Below are 17,793 nucleotides of genomic sequence, written 5' to 3'. Positions count from 1 at the left end.
CAACTTGGCTTCCCCTCCCCAACCTGAACAGGACACCTCCTGGCACTCACAGGGGCCCCACCTACGTCAGGGTCTCTTAAGTGTTTAAGTTTTGTTAGTGTTACAGGTGAAGCCTTGATCCCTAGCACCTGAAAATGTTGGAGATAAGGTCTTTAAAGAGGTGACTGAGTTAAAACGAGGCCATTAGGCGTGGGCCCTAATCCAGTATGACTGGTGTCCTTAGAAGAAGAGGAAGAGACATGGAGAGAACAGGCCAGAGCAAACTAATACAATCAGCTTCTTGGGAAACTTCCTCTGCTTATGGACTCTGCTCTTTCGTGCCTTATCCCCTCGCTCACCAGCAACCTCCTCCTCTCGGTAGCTCTGATCCAACCCAGTGTGAGCTCTCTTCAAGTCTTCCTAGTGGAGAGACCTCCTGGGCTCAGAGTGCATTTACACTGATTGACTTCCATCATTTAACTAAGGAACTCGAGCTTCCATGGGACCACTCCCATGTTAGTCCCATGTAGTGTTACTTTGACTTTTCAACATATCTTTCCTCCCTTAGGAGGAGGGACAAGACTTCAAGACTATCAGGGACAGTGTCATATCAAATAGGAATATCACAAACATTTCTTTCTGGGGGGATGTGCTTGTGGGATCTCAGTTCATTGTCCAGGGATTGAATCCGGGCCATGGCAACGAAAGCACCAAATCCTACCCATCAGACCACCAGAGAACTCCCTCAAACATTTCTTCAGCTATCTTTTTTTAAATTAGGAGGGAGGAGGCCCATCCAATGCTGTGGATGATAAAACAAAAACAAGGTGTGGGGGACTCTTTAAAAATGTTATTTTCAAAGTTAAAAGAGAACAGAATTCACCATACTTGCTGATAGTTTAGTGCTACATCTGCATCACGGCAGTTATGGCTGAAATCCCCTAATCTCTCCCATTGCTTCCTACTAATGCAGTGGGTCAGAGGCATTTATCTTTGTTTCTGCTGCAGCAACCCAATCCTGGAGGTTGCCTTCTGTTTTTCCACTGCTTACAACAGTAACGGAAGTTCACAAGAATATCTTCCAAAAAACTTTGGCCAGAACCAAAGGAAATGAGTACATTCAAGGGTGAAAGGATGATTCAACCTCTTTCAGTGCTTAATTCTTGGTTTGGTATTCCTTCTGAAATTTCTGAAAAGAATGCCAACAAGTTGTAATTACCATGGTGCTCCCTGGGAGATGGAAATCTGCCAGGAGTCATTGGATTTCAACCAGAAATTAATTTTAAATAAGTGTTCGAAGGAAATGAGTATCTTTTGGGGTTATTTATAGGGAATATCTGTGGTCCTTTCCCAAGTTCACAAGCATGCTTGATACAGAGTTTCATAGAACTATGCTTATCTGCACTTTTTTGGGTGCAGGCTTGACTGGGTACTAAATATAGTAATTCATTAAAAGGTTGATAAAAGAGAGTGGCAAGTATGTAGTCCCTGAATAAGTGTACCTCCAAATCTGCATTTGCTCCTCACAGAGAAATGTACGCTTATTCTCCTAGTAAGAAAATATATCTGGGTTCAAAATATTTATCAAATGTCATATTTTTCCAGTAAACCAAGGTCCTCTAGGGGAGACATCCATCACCATCCTCAGGAAAGTGAGAGGCCTGCTTTTGCAATCAGAACGGCTTTCCAAGGCTGTTGTGCCAATCGCCTTGTGGAATGATTCAACCTCAGCTTCGGAAACTTCCCTGGGAGCTGAGTGGGCGGCCATGAATCATCTCTCACCCTTTACACATGTCACTACCGATCACCTTGGAATATTATGTGAAAATAACACTTTGCATTTTTGTAAAGAATGCTTTTCCTAAAGGAGGAAAATTATCTCAGTAACTTTTATGTTGAAATGACAACATTTTACATATGTTATGCTAAATAAAATATATTATTAAAGTTAAAACAAAACAAAAAGAATGCTTTCCCTGATGACGTTAGACAGTCCCAGAGTAAAAGCAGGCCTGGTGTGCAGTGTACCCTGAATTGAATACATTCCAAAAATGTGTGCAAATGCTTCTCTGATTCTGAGACAAATACCTGATCTGGAGGGCTGTCTGTCACAGTCAAAGCCTGACGGTCTGGCAAAAGCACAAGGATTTCTTTTGGGAATTAAAAGAAAACAACAATGAATTTTAGCCCTTTTATAGTCAATTTGAAGGAGCATTGTGATCTTCAATTATCTGGTTTTGTTATAGATGAGAAAATAGACCCAAGAAAACCTCTCTTAAAAAAAAAAAATGCTATGTATACACTGAGAAAAACATTGAGAGTAGTTTTCTAGCTATTTCTCATTTATTTGGCCACAGCTGATGCCACAGTGTCCTACCACGTGGGAAGGAATGGCAGGAGCCTTGAAACCTTTGGGAGCTAATGCCACTTTATACTGCCAGTTTGCTGTGCACTTTTCAAGTTGCCTAGACTCCCCAGGATACCTGTTGAAGTTGACTGATAGAGTTTGCAGCATTCGGCGATGGCAGTCATTCTGTTGCAAGATCAAAAGCAGATGAATCATCTCATCAGAATGTTCTTACAAATAGTGACAGCTGCAATGGCATTTCTGACCCTTCACATATAAAGAGCTCCTGTCAATGGTGAGCCATCAGGCTAAAGGGATTGTGAATGCAGCTTGTTGAAACCAAGTCAACATACGATAACTACTGAAACCATGTCCCATGAAGAATAGTTGATTGAAAGGAGGATAGCTAATTTGTAGAAAAGACGATTCAGAGAAAATCTAGTAGTTTCTCTGTGTGACTGAAGGACTTCTGGGAAGGAGAATTAAATATGTTTTTGCTTGTGTGATATCAAAGTATAGAATATGGCCACAGCAGAAGCCACATGGAAACAGATTCCAGACCAACTCAGGAGTCTCCTTAAAGATGCCCCAATACCGAATAACATGCTCTTCCCTGGAGGTGTCCAAGTGGACATTTGCTGGTCATGGGGCAGAAACACTGTGATTTTACTACAGAAGTACTCCTCTTTTCCTAGATTTCAAGGAACATCTAAAAATAAGCAAGGGGATCATCACAGAAATTTAGGCTGTAGCTTTTTATTTTGCCACTTAAGGATATTTTAATTGATATTTTTTACTATAACCATTTAACAGAACAAAGTATAAAGCTAAGAAGAATAGGAAGGAAATACTGTAAGAATAAAGGATAGTTCTGGAGTAGTACTAAATAAATTCAGCACCATGAAAGATGTACCATCTATGTAACTTGAAAGTGAAAGTGAAAGTGAAAGTGAAGTCGCTCAGTCATGTCCGACTCTTTGCAACCCCATGGACTGTAGCCTACTAGGCTCCTCCCTCCGTGGGATTCTCCAGGCAAGAGTACTGGAGTGGGCTGCCATTTCCTTCTCCAGGGGATCTTCCCAACCCAGGGATCAAAGCCGGATCTCCCGAATTCCAGGCAGACGCTTTAACCTCTGAGCCACCAGGGAACTCCAACTTGAAACATACAACAACCAATACTGTACATTCTACATTCACACACACACAGGCACATATACATACACATACACACAGATGTGGGTGTAAAAAGAAATTAGAAATGTGCATATATTGGAGTGGATGGGAAGAGAGACTAGGATAGTGTGCATGCATGCTAAGTTGCTTCAGCTGGGTCCAGCTCTGTGCAACCCTATGGGCTGTTGCCTGCCAAGACTCCTCTGTCCATGGGATTCCACTGGGGCTAGATGGGACATCTAGTTTAAAAATGACAACAATCTGATCTACACTATTTTACTTCTTTATATAAAAAATGACAACACAAATGTGATAAAATGCCCACACTTTTCAATTCTGGATGCAGGAAGCAAGAATGTCTGTTATCTTTTTAGTTTGTGTTTTTCTATGTTAAAATAACCACCCTCTCCTACCAAATAAAACAGAACAAAACATCAAGCTTTACTACATTGTCTGTATTTTTCTCATTTCAACAGGCACTAACGTAAATTAAACTGTCTATCAGCACCGATCCACAGGCCACTATCTGGGAGACAGGAGTCTTCCTTTATCAATTGTATCTCACTGCCCACGGTGGGACAGGTACTGTGCTTGTGCTTTCTTCTAGCCTGTGATTCTGTGGTTCTATGATTCTCATTTTCAGTAGATACTCCTTGTAAAGTTGCTTTCTGATCTTACATTTCCTCTGAAACCAGGAAAAAAACTCCAATTATGTCAACATAGTTTGTTAATAGAAGCTATTGTATGCTGATTATGATTAGACTCTCTAATTGGTAGCTATTTAAGCCCTTGATTTATTTTAAAAAGAAGGAGGGAGACTGAAGAAAAAAGCTTTTTTAAAAAAAAAAGAATGAAGGAATCTCCAGGAAGCTAGTGGTTTAGTTGCTCAGTCATGTCTGACTCTTTGCAGCCCCCTGGACTGTAGCCCGCCAGAGGCCTCTGTCCAACAGATTCTCTAGGTGAGACTACTGGAGTGGGTTGCCATGCCCTCCTCCAGGGGGTCTGCCCAACCCAGGGATCGAACCTGTGTCTCTTATGTCTCCTGCATTGGCAGGTGGGTTCTTTACCACTAGCACCAGCTGGGAAGCCCATAAAAATAATACTAATTATATAACATGTAATATCCATTATATAAAATAATATAATAATTATGTTACATTAATAAATTTTAGAAAGTGTTGGCAAGGGGAAAAAGCAAAAAATGTTCACTCCTCAAATTAATGCTAGTGATTCTTGATTTCATGGTGATGGTGTTTGCTTTGAACTGGGACTGTTTACAAAGGCGGCACAGAGATGGTGGACCTGGTTTTAGATGTTTAACAACTCAGATAAAGCTGCACCTCCTTGGCATGACATTGAGATCATGAAGTTCAATCAATATCTACAACTAATAGCAATTTACATTTTATTATGAAGTTTCACTGTAAACTCATCCCTGACCACCGATGTCCAGACATCACTTCTTTTTAGGCCATTGAACTCACTGACTAGTAAACTTCTCTTCATTCCTTAGAATACCACTGAAACATAACTTCCCCTGGGAAGCTTTTCTTTCTACTCTGCTAGTCCTCGCTTGCTGCTCCCTTTGTGTTCTCATTGTTTTTTTTTTTTTTAAATACACTTTTATTAAATAGTTCCTACTTTAAAGTATTCTTGTTATATTAAAATAGTTCTTATTTTATGTTAAAATTATATTTTATGTAAGTCTTCCATACAGGACAGTGAGGAGAGGATGTCATTTCCATGGCTTATGAATGATGACATAGAGATAGGCGAAATGAGTAAAATCACAGACCAGGTGAGTTTAAGACCCTGAGCTTGAAACTAGGTCTTCTGTCTCTAACTCGTGTTCTTTCTACTCTGCATGATAGGATGCATGATAGGATGCCCAATTTCACTAAATACTACAAGCATCATCATTGTTCTTTAAAATGATAGTAATGAAATAATTTAAGAAAAGTAACAATGACTCTTAACAGTCTACATTTACTGTGTGTTTATAATATTCCCACAATGTTCTAAGAGATTTAGATGTATTAATTCATTTAATCCTCATAATGATCCTATAAGTACTACTATTATCTTTACTGTACAGGTAAGGAAATTGAGGTGCTGAGAGATGAGATAATTTGCTTGAAGCCACCCAGCTAAAGAGGGGCAGAGTAGAAATCCACACCCAGGTGGTCTGGATTTGTCACCTATATTTATTCTTAATGGAAGTAGACTTAACTACTGGTCTTTTCTCTCCTCAATGGAACTTTGATCATGAACAATGTCTACAAGATGAGTTTCAATTTTGATACTATACATACTATGGAACCAAGATTTATCTTTAGTTTTACATCTATAGCCTCAACTCTAATTACACAGCACAAAAGAGAGTTGGGGTCGATTCAGATGATTGACTACATTGAATTTCATATGGACAGTTATTATGAAACAAGTAGGCTTTTAATTTTTGGAATTCCCCCCCTCCTCCTCTACAGATAATAAAGGAAACTGGGAATTGAGGGAGAAAAGGACAAAAACAAACAAACAAAATTTCTGATTTGTTTGGGACTCCATTCAAGGTTGAAGGTATCATTCAGAGTTGCGTTTCAGAGTGTTCAAAACAACTGTTCTCTTTTGACGTCACTTTGAGATGAAAAAATAAAATAGTAAAATATGTTGTGACAAGCTGCTATGTGAAAGACTTTTTACATGTAGAACAATAAAGAATGGAACACTTTCATTACAGTTTACATTGTAAACACTATCTGAGTATAAAACCTAAATAACAACAAACTAAAAGCATATGTAAGAAAAAATCTTCATAAATATTTTGCGCCCTTTGATAATAATCAATCAAAAATTCACTTTATTAAGAAAGTAAATTTAAGGAGGCAATATTGAACAACTATCAGAATCACAAAATATAGCTGAGAATGTATCCAAGAAGAAAAACTTCTCATTTCTAAGACATTAAAATATAATTCATAGTCACTATTATAGTTATTTAAATGCTATTGCAGTTTACTAATTAAGAAGAAAAAACAATTCATGCCTCTGAGATTTTAGGAGTCACTAAAATGCCTGATATATATTCTGGACATTCTCATCTACACCTTAGCAATACTGAATATACATCTTTCATTGTTTCCTTAAACTATATCTTGAATACTATATATACAGTTTTATTCCTGGACATTTGGGCCAAATGACCTGGTTCTTTCTCCTTCAGGCTTTCTTAAATTACTGTCTTTTTTTCTGTCCCTACATTTTCCTAATTTGCCTGTTTCCTGCACTTTTCCATCCTTTTCCTCTTTATTAATTAATTCACTTACTCATTCATTCATGCGACATCTATTTCACTTCCTACACCACAGCTTCCTATTTACCAAAATTGAAACTTCCCCCTTTTAACATATTACATGTCCTCTCTTTGTCAGGGACACCTTGAGCTTTTAGAATCAGTCTCTCCTACAAAATGAACAGCGGGAAAGTAGGATCCACTCCTAGGTCCCTCCTGAACCCTCGCTTCACTCACTTTATCCTGTCCTTCCCTAAGCTAACATCATTTGGCCTCCTAGTGTTTAGGTGATGCTCATATACACACTGTCCTAGGAAAAGTTACTGTGTTTTCTGTTTCAGGTTGTGAGGTACTAGAGGGTACTCAGAATGAAGTGTGAATAATGACCATGCTCACCTCTTTTAACGGAGAGGGCAATGGCACCCCACTCCAGTACTCTTGCTTGGAAAATCCCATGGATGGAGGAGCCTGTTAGGCTGCAGTCCATGGGGTTGCTGGGAGTCGGACACAACTGAGTGACTTCACTTTCACTTTTCACTTTCATGCATTGGAGAAGGAAATGGCAACCCACTCCAGTGTTCTTGCCTGGAGAATCCCAGGGACGGGGGAGCCTGGTGGGCTGCTGTCTACGGGGCCGCACAGAGTCCGACACAACTGAAGTGACTTAGCATAGCATAGCATAGCACCTCTTTTAAAATTTTTATTGGGTGATTTTTTTTTTTTTTAAAACAATACCTGGGCTCTATTCAGCCAAGATAATGAGTTGGGAGTTTCACTCGGAAATTAGAAACAAGGAAGATAAGTAAGAGGTGATAAGAAGTGGCTAGTTTCCTTCTATTGGTTTTGGAATTATGCTGGGATGAGTATTTCTAACTTGGACAATTACCAAAAGTGACATGAAGAATGAATTTTCTATGAAAAGGCAGAAAGGGAACAAACCCGAAGCTGTGTATAATCCCCTCTAAACAACGAATCAGCTGTTTGCATGGCCTGATAGAGTGAACTGGTGGTATCCCACCTGTTTCTTTGGCTGGCTTTACTCTAAGAATATATTTCCTCTCCTTCTGTACTGAATTGTAAACACAGGCACCCTCTTTTAAAGGCCAGTGTTCCTCAGGGTTATGGACACTAGAGGAAATTCCTTTTAAAATAGCTTTGTGATAGAACTTCTGTCCTTTACACGAAATAAACCTTTTGGGAAACAAAACAGAATGGATGGGAAATAACATGATAAGAAAAGAGCTCTGTACTTTTGCATTAATTTCAAATCCAACCTCTTCACTAGGTGAGTTGTTAAAAGTTGGTGCTGACTCATTTCCCTCCCTCTGCTGTAACCCTGGGGGCAGACACCATTACACGTCTCGCACATACTCATAAGTGTTAGTAACTTCTTGGGTCTTTGATGTGCTTTGGGTCAACAGAGTCATTGCAGCACACCTATCATGGGAGTGACTTTGAACAGAGTCTTGAGGCTTGTAGTGGCAAAAACACTCAGGAGGAAAAGTTCCTGTTAAGAAACATATTGCTGTAAACCAGAAATATTTCTAAAGTCTTCATTCAGTCTAGCAAACTCCAAGGACAAATGGACCCATGAACTAATAAACTCTCCTGGGTGTGCTAACATACAGGGTCTGTGTGGGCTGAGGGGTTGGAAAACAGAGGGCCTGTGGGCTCTGCTGAACTCTGACAGCAGTAAATTTTGTCACAAAGTTCACTTACTTTCAGATATTTGAAGGTCAAGGTAATGAGAACCCCTGGCACAGACTAAGCTTAAATACACTATTACCCTCAGACTTTAAAGATCGCTTTAGTACTCTCTTGATTATTCATATGGGCAAAACTCAAATTCTAGATTAAAAAAAATTTTACATAAAAATAAATAAATAAATTACTGTAGATCTAGACAATTTCAGGGTAATATATGCACACACCTATATACTCACAGGTTTTAGAAGCAATAAAATATTTTATTAAGCTAAAGTCATGGCTATTTCATTTCATTATGAGTAGGATACTTTACAAATGAAATAAATCATCGGCAAATAAAATGCTGCACTTTAATGATCTTAAAGCATAACATCTTTTTAAATGGTCACTAGATATTTTGCCGATTTTGCCAATTACTTGTCACACGTTGGTTGGAAATTCTGAACCATTCTATTCATTTATTAACTCAGCCAGAGAACTGTTTTAAAATTTATGAGAATGCTTGTGGTCAAATTCCTCCATTGCTTTTACCTATGACTCAGTGGAGAGAATGCTTCTCAGTCGGTTAGCGGTCCAAGCACCTGTCTTGTATTTGGGACACTGTGACTGTGACACTAATTGGCTTGTTCCTTAGCACTTTCTCGATCACAGTGCTTGAACTGGGCCAGTCTTGTAATGGAGCACTTTGTGATCACATGCTAAAGTGAAACTCTTATAGCACAGATGGCATTACTGGGAGGTCACCCTAGGAAAATCGAGACAGCACTGCGAGTTTTACTTTTCTATAGGAAAACAGGGTTCATTTCAGCCTGCGATGTAGTCTAATACACATCATTTGCACCTCCAAGGATACCCAGTACATATTGTAAGGCAGGGCCCTGAAAGTGGGATCTCCCACCCCAATGAGTGTGCAACTAAGGCTGAGTTGCTACAACTAGAGGCCTACATGCCACAACAGAGACCCAGCACAGCAACCCCACACACACAAATACTCACCTATGGACAAACAGAGGTAACCTTAAGAGATTTAAAAGACATATTATGCATTTGAAAAGAAACCTGACTGAAAATAATGCTAATCAGTCAATACCCATAAAGAAGAACAAGCTAAAGCTGATATTTATTCTACTCCTAATGTAAACTCTTGATATGTTGACAAATCAGATTTGGCAAAATGTCTTCCGCCACCTGCCTCTGCCATGAAATTTTCAAAAAGACTATACTAATATTCACATATTGATATTCATGATATTCATGATTTTTCAGAATGAAGCTTGACCTGGGGTACAAGTACACCTTGAGATGAAATAAAGTTATAATAATTACTATGATGCATCCACCCTATGTATCCAAAATATACTCCTTTGATTGCTTCCATGATGATTAATTATGTGATACTCAATCTAATGTTTAATTTTAAATGTTTGGAAGCCACAATTGAAAATTCTCACTTGATAGATTGACAATACACTAAAGACATATTAAGGAAACACTTGTTCTTCCTGCCTTGGTAAAAATGCTTAATATAATCCTTGAAAAATAATACAATGTCAAGTTAGATTACATTCCTTTGACAGTAAACACTTACAAAAAATTCATAGTAAATATTATTAAAATTTGAAGAAACAACTTTTATAACAAATTATGTAATGGAAAGGGCATGGTATGGTTAAATGAAAGCACAGATGTTTCTCATAGGTCTCAGCTTATATAGTATTTGCTAAATTTTATTTCAATGATGGAATATGAACGATTACCTTCTCACTTGTATTATGAGTCACTAAAGGAAAGAAAAACCAATGAGGTGATATTCTTATAATAAATGACTCTTTCAATAAAAATAATATTTTTCAAAAAAGCTGTTAATTTAACCACAGAAAGTATTCTAGGCTAAGTTTACAGGGACAACATTGCAAAATTAATAGATGAGCTATTTTAAGAAGGAAGTAAAAACTAAAAGTGTACAAAATGCTATAGGATGATGTTGACATTCTAATGATTTTAATTTAAGAAACTAATAAAGCATAGTGAATTCTTTACAGTATTTGAAATGAGGTAGGGAGTGACCACAAAATTCACTTATTATTATACAGAGGTTCACTGGTTATTTTACAGGAAAGAAGTTGAACCTGAAGATGTTACTTATTTTTCTTTTTTTAGAAAAGCATATGTTTAAAATTTGTTAAAATTTCTATGATGGTAAGTTGCTATTACTATTACATGACCTGAACATACATTTAAAAAAATCCTATATGATTTGTTTCCCCAAGATAAAGGTGACATTTAAACAATGAGGGGGGAAGTAACTGCTTTTTAAAATAAACAAACAATGTGGATTATCTATAAAGCACTCTGAAAATATTTTGGAAATGAGTGCATTGTTATGTGAATTTTTTACTGAAAATTATGTGTTGTGTCTCCTATTAAAACTCCCATAAACAAAGTTAAAAGAAATTTAATACAGCTTTCTAACTATTTTTTTTTCTAAATGAAGAGTTGTAATAATTTCAAGCATATGTGTTAAAAATATAAAAATGCAATTTCCTACTAGTTTTTAAGGGATCAACACAAAGATATTTATTAGTGAAATTTCAGCAAAATCCTTTCTTTAGACTGAATGGACAATTTTGTATCATGATATAGTTCAAAAGTTTCATAGTTTCATGTTGTCCAACTGGAGTTACCTATCCTTTGCCTGGTGGCCTTTAAATTCAAGTACTTAAATAAACTGGCAGTTTGAATCAGGATGCAATACATCAAGATTTAAAAACCAAGTTGAAGTACAGTCTGTCACATTTCTTTTTCTAAAAATTATTAATGATAACATTTATAGAGAAAGCAAAAAAAATTGTTTAGCACTACTAAAATGTAAACCTCAACCTTAAAAAGACATTTTCCATGTTTGCTTTACGTAATATATTAGTATTATTATACATAGCATTACATGTAGATGATTTAAAGTAGTGGTTCTCAACTGGGGCAATTTTACCCGCAAGAGAACATTTGGAAGTGCAGTGGCACCCCACTCCAGTACTCTTGTCTGGAAAATCCCATGGGTGGAGGAGCCTGGTGGGCTGCAGTCCATGGGGTCGCTAAGAGTTGGACACGACTGAGCGACTTCACTTTCACTTTTCACTTTCATGCGCTGGAGAAGGAAATGGAAACTCACTCCAGTGTTCTTGCCTGGAGAATCCCAGGGACGGCGGAGCCTGGTGGGCTGCCATCTATGGGGTCGCACAGAGTCGGTCACGACTAAAGCGACTTAGCAGCAGCAGCAGCAGAGATGTTTTTGGCTGTCGTAACTGAGGAAGGTACTCTGACGTCTAGACTGTAGAGACAAGGGATGCTGCTAAACATTCTACAATGCACAGGACAATCCCCCATGGTAAGAATTACCTGGCCCAAAATGCCAATAGTGCAGAGCCTAAGGAATTCTGCTTTAGAGATATATAAATATGTATACATATATACATAGTATACTATATGTACTATATGTACTATATATACTATATATATACTATACGTATATACATAGTATGCACTCAAGATATTTCACTTAGGTGTGTACTCAATTTAAAGTTCTAAACCACTGCAAGTTATGATTTCTCAGAAGTTCAGTTATGCTGTTTGGTTCAAAGTGCAAAATATCTGGTATTTGTTTCAATATACCATCATATCTTGACTCAAAGTTCACCTAATTTTTACCCCTGTGAATTATAAATCATGATTGACAAAAGAAGGACTTCTTAGGAAGCAAGGCCACAGAGCTGTTTTTCTGTTGTTTTTCTTTTTCTTTTTTTTCTGTTGTTTTTCTAAAGTGCCAAAATGTTTAAAACAAAGTTAGATTTTCATAAGTTTCTATTACATTTGCATACAGAATGCAAGAAATTTAATCTCAAAGTAGTGGCACTATGATGAATTTCATAAAACTTATCCTCTGATTACCTTGGAGTTTCCAGGCAAAGAACTGAATTTAAAAACAGCTAAAGACTTTTGTTATCAGGATCTCTGTCTCTACTTTGGTCAGCCTTTAAAAGAAAATTGTGGAGATAAACACAATTGTTAGCAGTTATCACTTTTATTTTTCCTCCAGTAAAAGGGTATTAAATCTTACCCAAAAGTTGCAGATTTACAATTTTAGTTTTCAAGGTTAGTATATTAGTTTTCCTGTTTTTGGTACAGGGGGTGGAGATTAAAAATTGACCAGAGGTGTTAACAGTCACTTTCCAACTTTAAATTCCTCTTATCTGATAGTTTATCAAACTTCCGTTTCCCTTCTGCAACGCCCAGAGCTTCAGATCATTCATGAATCATGGCTTCACAATAGAGATTTAGCGATTGAGTTATAAAATTAAAAAGGCAATGGAGTTTTGAATATAGGACCAGACAGATGGAGATAAAGACAGACCAACAGACAGACACACTCACACACAATGAAATGAAGCAAGATAGTTTTACAAATATTTCCTTAAAACCTGGAGAAGCTGATGATGGAGGAACGATATCATAAAAACCTTCTATAAATAAACAAAAATTAATTGTGTAGTAGTCCTTATTTGGGGAGGGGAAGTGAGTGATTTTAGCTTCCATAGCTTTGAATGTCTGTAGGGCATAGTTCTGTATTCCTGTGAAAAGATGGAGGAAGACAGAAGGAAACCAACTTAAGTTTATGTAATTTATATTGTCTGTATTGATTGATTTTCATGTTATTTTGTTTTAGTTGATGCTAAAGAATGTAAAGAACGCTAAAGAATAAGAAAATAAAGAGAATGTTAAGAGTCACTGATGGCTTTGATTTTTCTACTGAATTTTCCTAAAGCCTGTACATTCTCTGCTGTTCTTTTGTATTAAGCATTTTTTTTCAATTCTGACTACATTTAAATAGTGTTTTAGTAATAAAAAGTATTCATTAAAGGAGAATTTCAAAGTTTACAGGACTGAAATATATCGACAATGGTTATAATATTTACTGGGAGCAAAAAACTTCAGAAGAAGAAATAAAATACACTGAGCCTATTAATAAGTTGTAAAATTGGAACATAAAGTGAACAGCAACAATGGATTTGATCTCCAATAGAGATCCATATTTCAAAATCATTTCTGCAAATTCATTTATCATGTTAAATCAGTTTTGGAAAAGCTCCTTCTCAGACATTTGGAAAGAAGGAAATTTCTGCTTTGGTATCATAAGGCAGATGGTCCTACTTATTTGTTATTCGGTAACTAGTGGCTCAATAGAACCACTTTGAATTTTCCATCCTTTAGTGATTTGATAGTTAAACACGTATATTTTGACATTTTTTGGAAAAACTGTTTTATGCCTTCATTATCTTCAAAACGGAAGCTACATAAGGCATTTGTCATTCTTGCTGCTTTTAAATCTCTTTCTCTGAAGTTCTTCATATAAATCTTAAATAATATAGTAATCTAGGTCATTTCATCTGTAGGAGTGAAACAGAAATCCAAAATGAATAGTGTTTTAGTTTTCTCATTCTTCCAGACTGAAAACTCCTGAACAAATGATGGGGAGGGAGAGTAAAAGCCAAGAGAAGAATGACTGGTATCTCCTGCAGGGACCTTTTAAAGATGAGCATCGATCTATTTCTAAAAACCACTGGCATCCACTGCATTAGTTACCAACAAATACTAGTCATGCTTCCTCTGTCTACTAGATAAACACCAATATAATACCATATCATGCTTGGTAAGGGAAATGTCAATTTCTTTTTCCTATTTCCTTATCACTGAAACTGTTATAGTTTAATAGCTATAAAATAGAAATGAAAAGTCAGCTAGCACTGAAAAGAAAAGCAAGGAAAAAAAAAAAAAACAAAAGAAACCCCAAAGCAAGGAGTGGGGGACTTTAAAAAAATCTCCATGAGGTCCTGGCAGGTAAAACAACCCTATGTGTTGTAAATATTAGTGTTCTAGAATGAAAATTGAATACAACTCACACATTGTATGTTGGCAAACTGCAGCTGATCAAGCGTGAGATTAAATAAATCATAACCAGGACTTTACTCAACATAGAAAAGTTGTTCCTACAAATGCTTGGCACCTTGCCTGATGGACAAGAAATAATTGGTGCCTTCAGCTTAAACTAACAGTGGTATAAATACATAAACACTCTAGGGAGAATTTAACTTAATATTTCAAAGGCTTCCATCTCTGTTTAACAGCTAGATAAATGGCATTCTTTTTATTTGGGTCGTATAAGATGACCAGCCAAGCTTGCAGAGTTGCCTCGATCTTGTCCGTATCCCTAATCCTCTCCTAGGATAAGTCAGGTCTGTTAAGACACAGTTAAACAGTACTCAGCTTTTCTCTGGAACGCTCAGTAACTGCTGTTTCTTCTCTTGAACTGTAAGTTCCGCAAGGGCAGGGGTTGTGATGGCTCTGTTTATTGATATGTCTCTAGCACCTAGGACAATGCTTGACATACACGAAAGAATGAATGAATTTGGGTTTGTTCATTTCCTAAGGCTGTATTTTCTTTCTATCTTGCTTCATCTGAGGATTTGGTCTTGGTATTGCTTTTGGCACTCATTTTACCAACGAAGATTGATTTAGGAAATGTTCATTTTGATGTGATACTTTTATGTCATAAACTTAAGAGAAAGGTGAAATGGATGAAAAATGATGGCCTAGCTTTTTCTTTTTGAATTTTTAAAATATTTTTTTGATGTGGACCATTTTTAAAGACTTTATTGAATTTTTTACAATATTTCTTCTGTTTTATGCTTTTTTTCTTTTTTTTTTTTTCTAAAGCTCCCTGACCAAGGATTGAACACCGAACCTCTGCATTGGAAGGTGAAATCTTAACCAATGGACTGCCAGGAAGTTTCAATTACCTGGTTTTAATGACAGGCTGCCTGGTATCATTGTCAGTGCTTGTGTTTTCTCAAGTAGCTTTCTCAGAATAGTTTCAAGAACTTCAAACATGCCTTTCATCCTCATGTTATCTCTGTGATACGTGAAGTATTTTTGATATCACCATATAACAGCTTGGGAGGCAGGCAGGTCTGAAAGGCAGAAGTCCAGAAATGTTTTCCATTTGACCAAATGTTTGTGTCTACTTCTGGACTTCACTCATTTTAGTTTGACCTGATCAAAATTTGCTTTACTCCAGGGTACTGGACTGGTTTTTATTTGCATAGCTATATTCTGTTTGCTGTAATAGATAATTTTAAAATGGCTTGTGATTTACTTTTGATTCTTTAAGTTTTTTGAGAAAAGATGTTTAATGTGGGAGCTTAACTATAATTTATTTGTAATTTCACAATTAAAAGTAACATTTATTTATTCATATTAATTTTTATTAACTTATTGCCCTTCTTTATAGTCTCAGAGATGATGGTGAAAGACTTTTAATAAAAATAATGCAGGATAATATCAACATTAAAATGCCCCAATAATTAACTTTAAAATACTGAGAAAACGGGTCTTTCCCTCAAGAGTGATTACTGGCTACAGGTAGCTCAGGAAAGCAAAATGATCACACAAACCTCATGAATGTGCACTCATACCCACTGTGCATGGGCTCACAGTTATGTATCACACAACCTCATGTGTGCTAAGTCACTTCAGTCGTGTCCGACTCTTTGTGACCCTATGGATATAGCCCACCAGACTCTTCTGTGCGTGGGATTCCCCAGGCAAGAATACTGGAGTGGGTTTCCATGCCATCCTTCAGGGGATCTTCCCAATCCAGGGATTGAACCCGAGTCTCTTCCATCTCCTGCATTGGCAGGCGGGTTCTTTACCACTAGCACCACCTGTGAAGCCCCTCACAAACCCTCAAGCACACCCTTCCAATCTATGACGCTATATTCTTGAAACGCATATTCTTCTCTATTTCTATGTAAATTTTGACAAAAAATGTGCCTCACTGAGTTTATCAAAAATCTTCATGATTTCAGAAAACATATAATTTGGGAAGATGCTGGAAAATTACTGGTTTTTACACCAAGGATATGCATTTTAAAAGATTAGACATTAAGAAAGAAAACTAATAGAGCTGGCTTCGCCCATGAATCCCATCTGAAACAGAGGGATTCTATTTCCAGTGAAAAGAAACCCCCAGCAGATTCCTTTCCCCTCCTTGGCTCCTCTTCAGTGATGAAACTTCATCTTTTAGGAGTCTTGGCCAAGTCTGCAGTTAAGGCTCCCACAATGCAAAAACACCTCAGACTAAGGTTTCATGAGAATGGTACTTCAATTCATATCAGAGTAAGTACCTTTTTTTTTTTTCTGTTTTCCTTTATAAGAAGATCTATCCTGGAATTTCCCCCTACACCAAATGAAGGGCTCAGGTATCATAAAGAACAACTTGCATGTTGATGTAGAAAATGAACAAACATTATTAATATAAATGACTAAGAAATACTCAGAATGGGAACTTCACTGGTGGTCCAGGGCTAAGACCCCGAGCTCTAAATGCAAGAGGCCTGGGTTTGATCCCTGGTCAGGGAGCTAGATCCCGCATGCCTCAGCTAAGAGTTCGAGTGCCGCAACTAAAGGTCCTGCATGCCACAACTAAGACCTGGTGAGGCCAAGTAAATAAACACATAAAATACCAAAAAAAAAAGAAACATAGATATACTCAGAATGGCTAAAGAGAATGGAAAATAGGCAAATGCGAGTCCTTCAAACCATGAAGAGGATCCGTAAATGACTGAGTTAGCGTTCTTCTGTTGTTTCAGTAGGTCTTTAGGAAAGCCACATTTTACATTTTTGGAACTCTGCTGACAGGCTGTCAAGATAGCCCTCCTCCTTGCTTGGTTTGGCGGTCTCACAGCCCTACCTGGGGAAGTAGGGCCAGTGGCCTGCGGTGACTGCTGTGTTTCAGGCTCCTCTTATCGCTGGCGGAACTGGCATCTTGTCAAGTCTTACTGAAGAGCCCTTATTTCTGTAGCCACTGAAGAGACTGGAGTACAACAGTCCTGCCAGGCGCACACCCGCCCAGACTATGTTTTCTTCCTCGGAACATGGAAAGGCCACTTTTGGGGAAAGGTGTAAGGAGACAAACCAGCTGCCACTTCCAAGGGGGAAAATTTGATCCCGTTGTGCTCTTATCTGCATCCACTTCCAACAGTACTGATTCATCTCTGCTGGGTTCCAGAGAAGGTAAAAAGGAGAGCGGAAAACGCTTGATGTGAGTGCTCATGGCCACGAATGAGTGACAAGAGATGGGTCTTGGTGGACGGCTTTGATAACAGTCTTAGTTCAGGACGGGGGTCAGGTACTGTCATACCCGGCCCCACAGGTGTACACGGTGTTTGATCAATCACACAGCCAC

The 17,793-nt window shown here is 37.6% G+C and overlaps 1 protein-coding gene across 6 annotated transcripts in view; it reads right to left on the bottom strand.

The window, feature by feature from the left end:
- Positions 1-17,793, bottom strand: part of DLC1 (DLC1 Rho GTPase activating protein) — a 522,352-nt gene that overhangs the window by 102,790 nt on the left and 401,769 nt on the right. Inside the window, exon 6 of one of the 6 annotated variants that reach the window (XM_070781608.1) lies at positions 1-17,793. This exon is cut by the window's left edge and continues 45,463 nt beyond it. The exons of the other annotated variants lie outside the window; for them this stretch is intronic. Within the exon in view, the coding sequence (XP_070637709.1) occupies positions 17,597-17,793 (197 nt within the window). The 3' untranslated portion in view covers positions 1-17,596. 6 annotated transcript variants of the gene reach the window in all.

This window comes from Bos indicus, chromosome 27 (assembly GCF_029378745.1).
Source record: "Bos indicus isolate NIAB-ARS_2022 breed Sahiwal x Tharparkar chromosome 27, NIAB-ARS_B.indTharparkar_mat_pri_1.0, whole genome shotgun sequence".
NCBI classification, from domain to species: domain Eukaryota; kingdom Metazoa; phylum Chordata; class Mammalia; order Artiodactyla; family Bovidae; genus Bos; species Bos indicus.
Note: the sequence above shows the minus strand (reverse complement) of the source record. Positions and strands in the feature narration are given on the sequence as shown.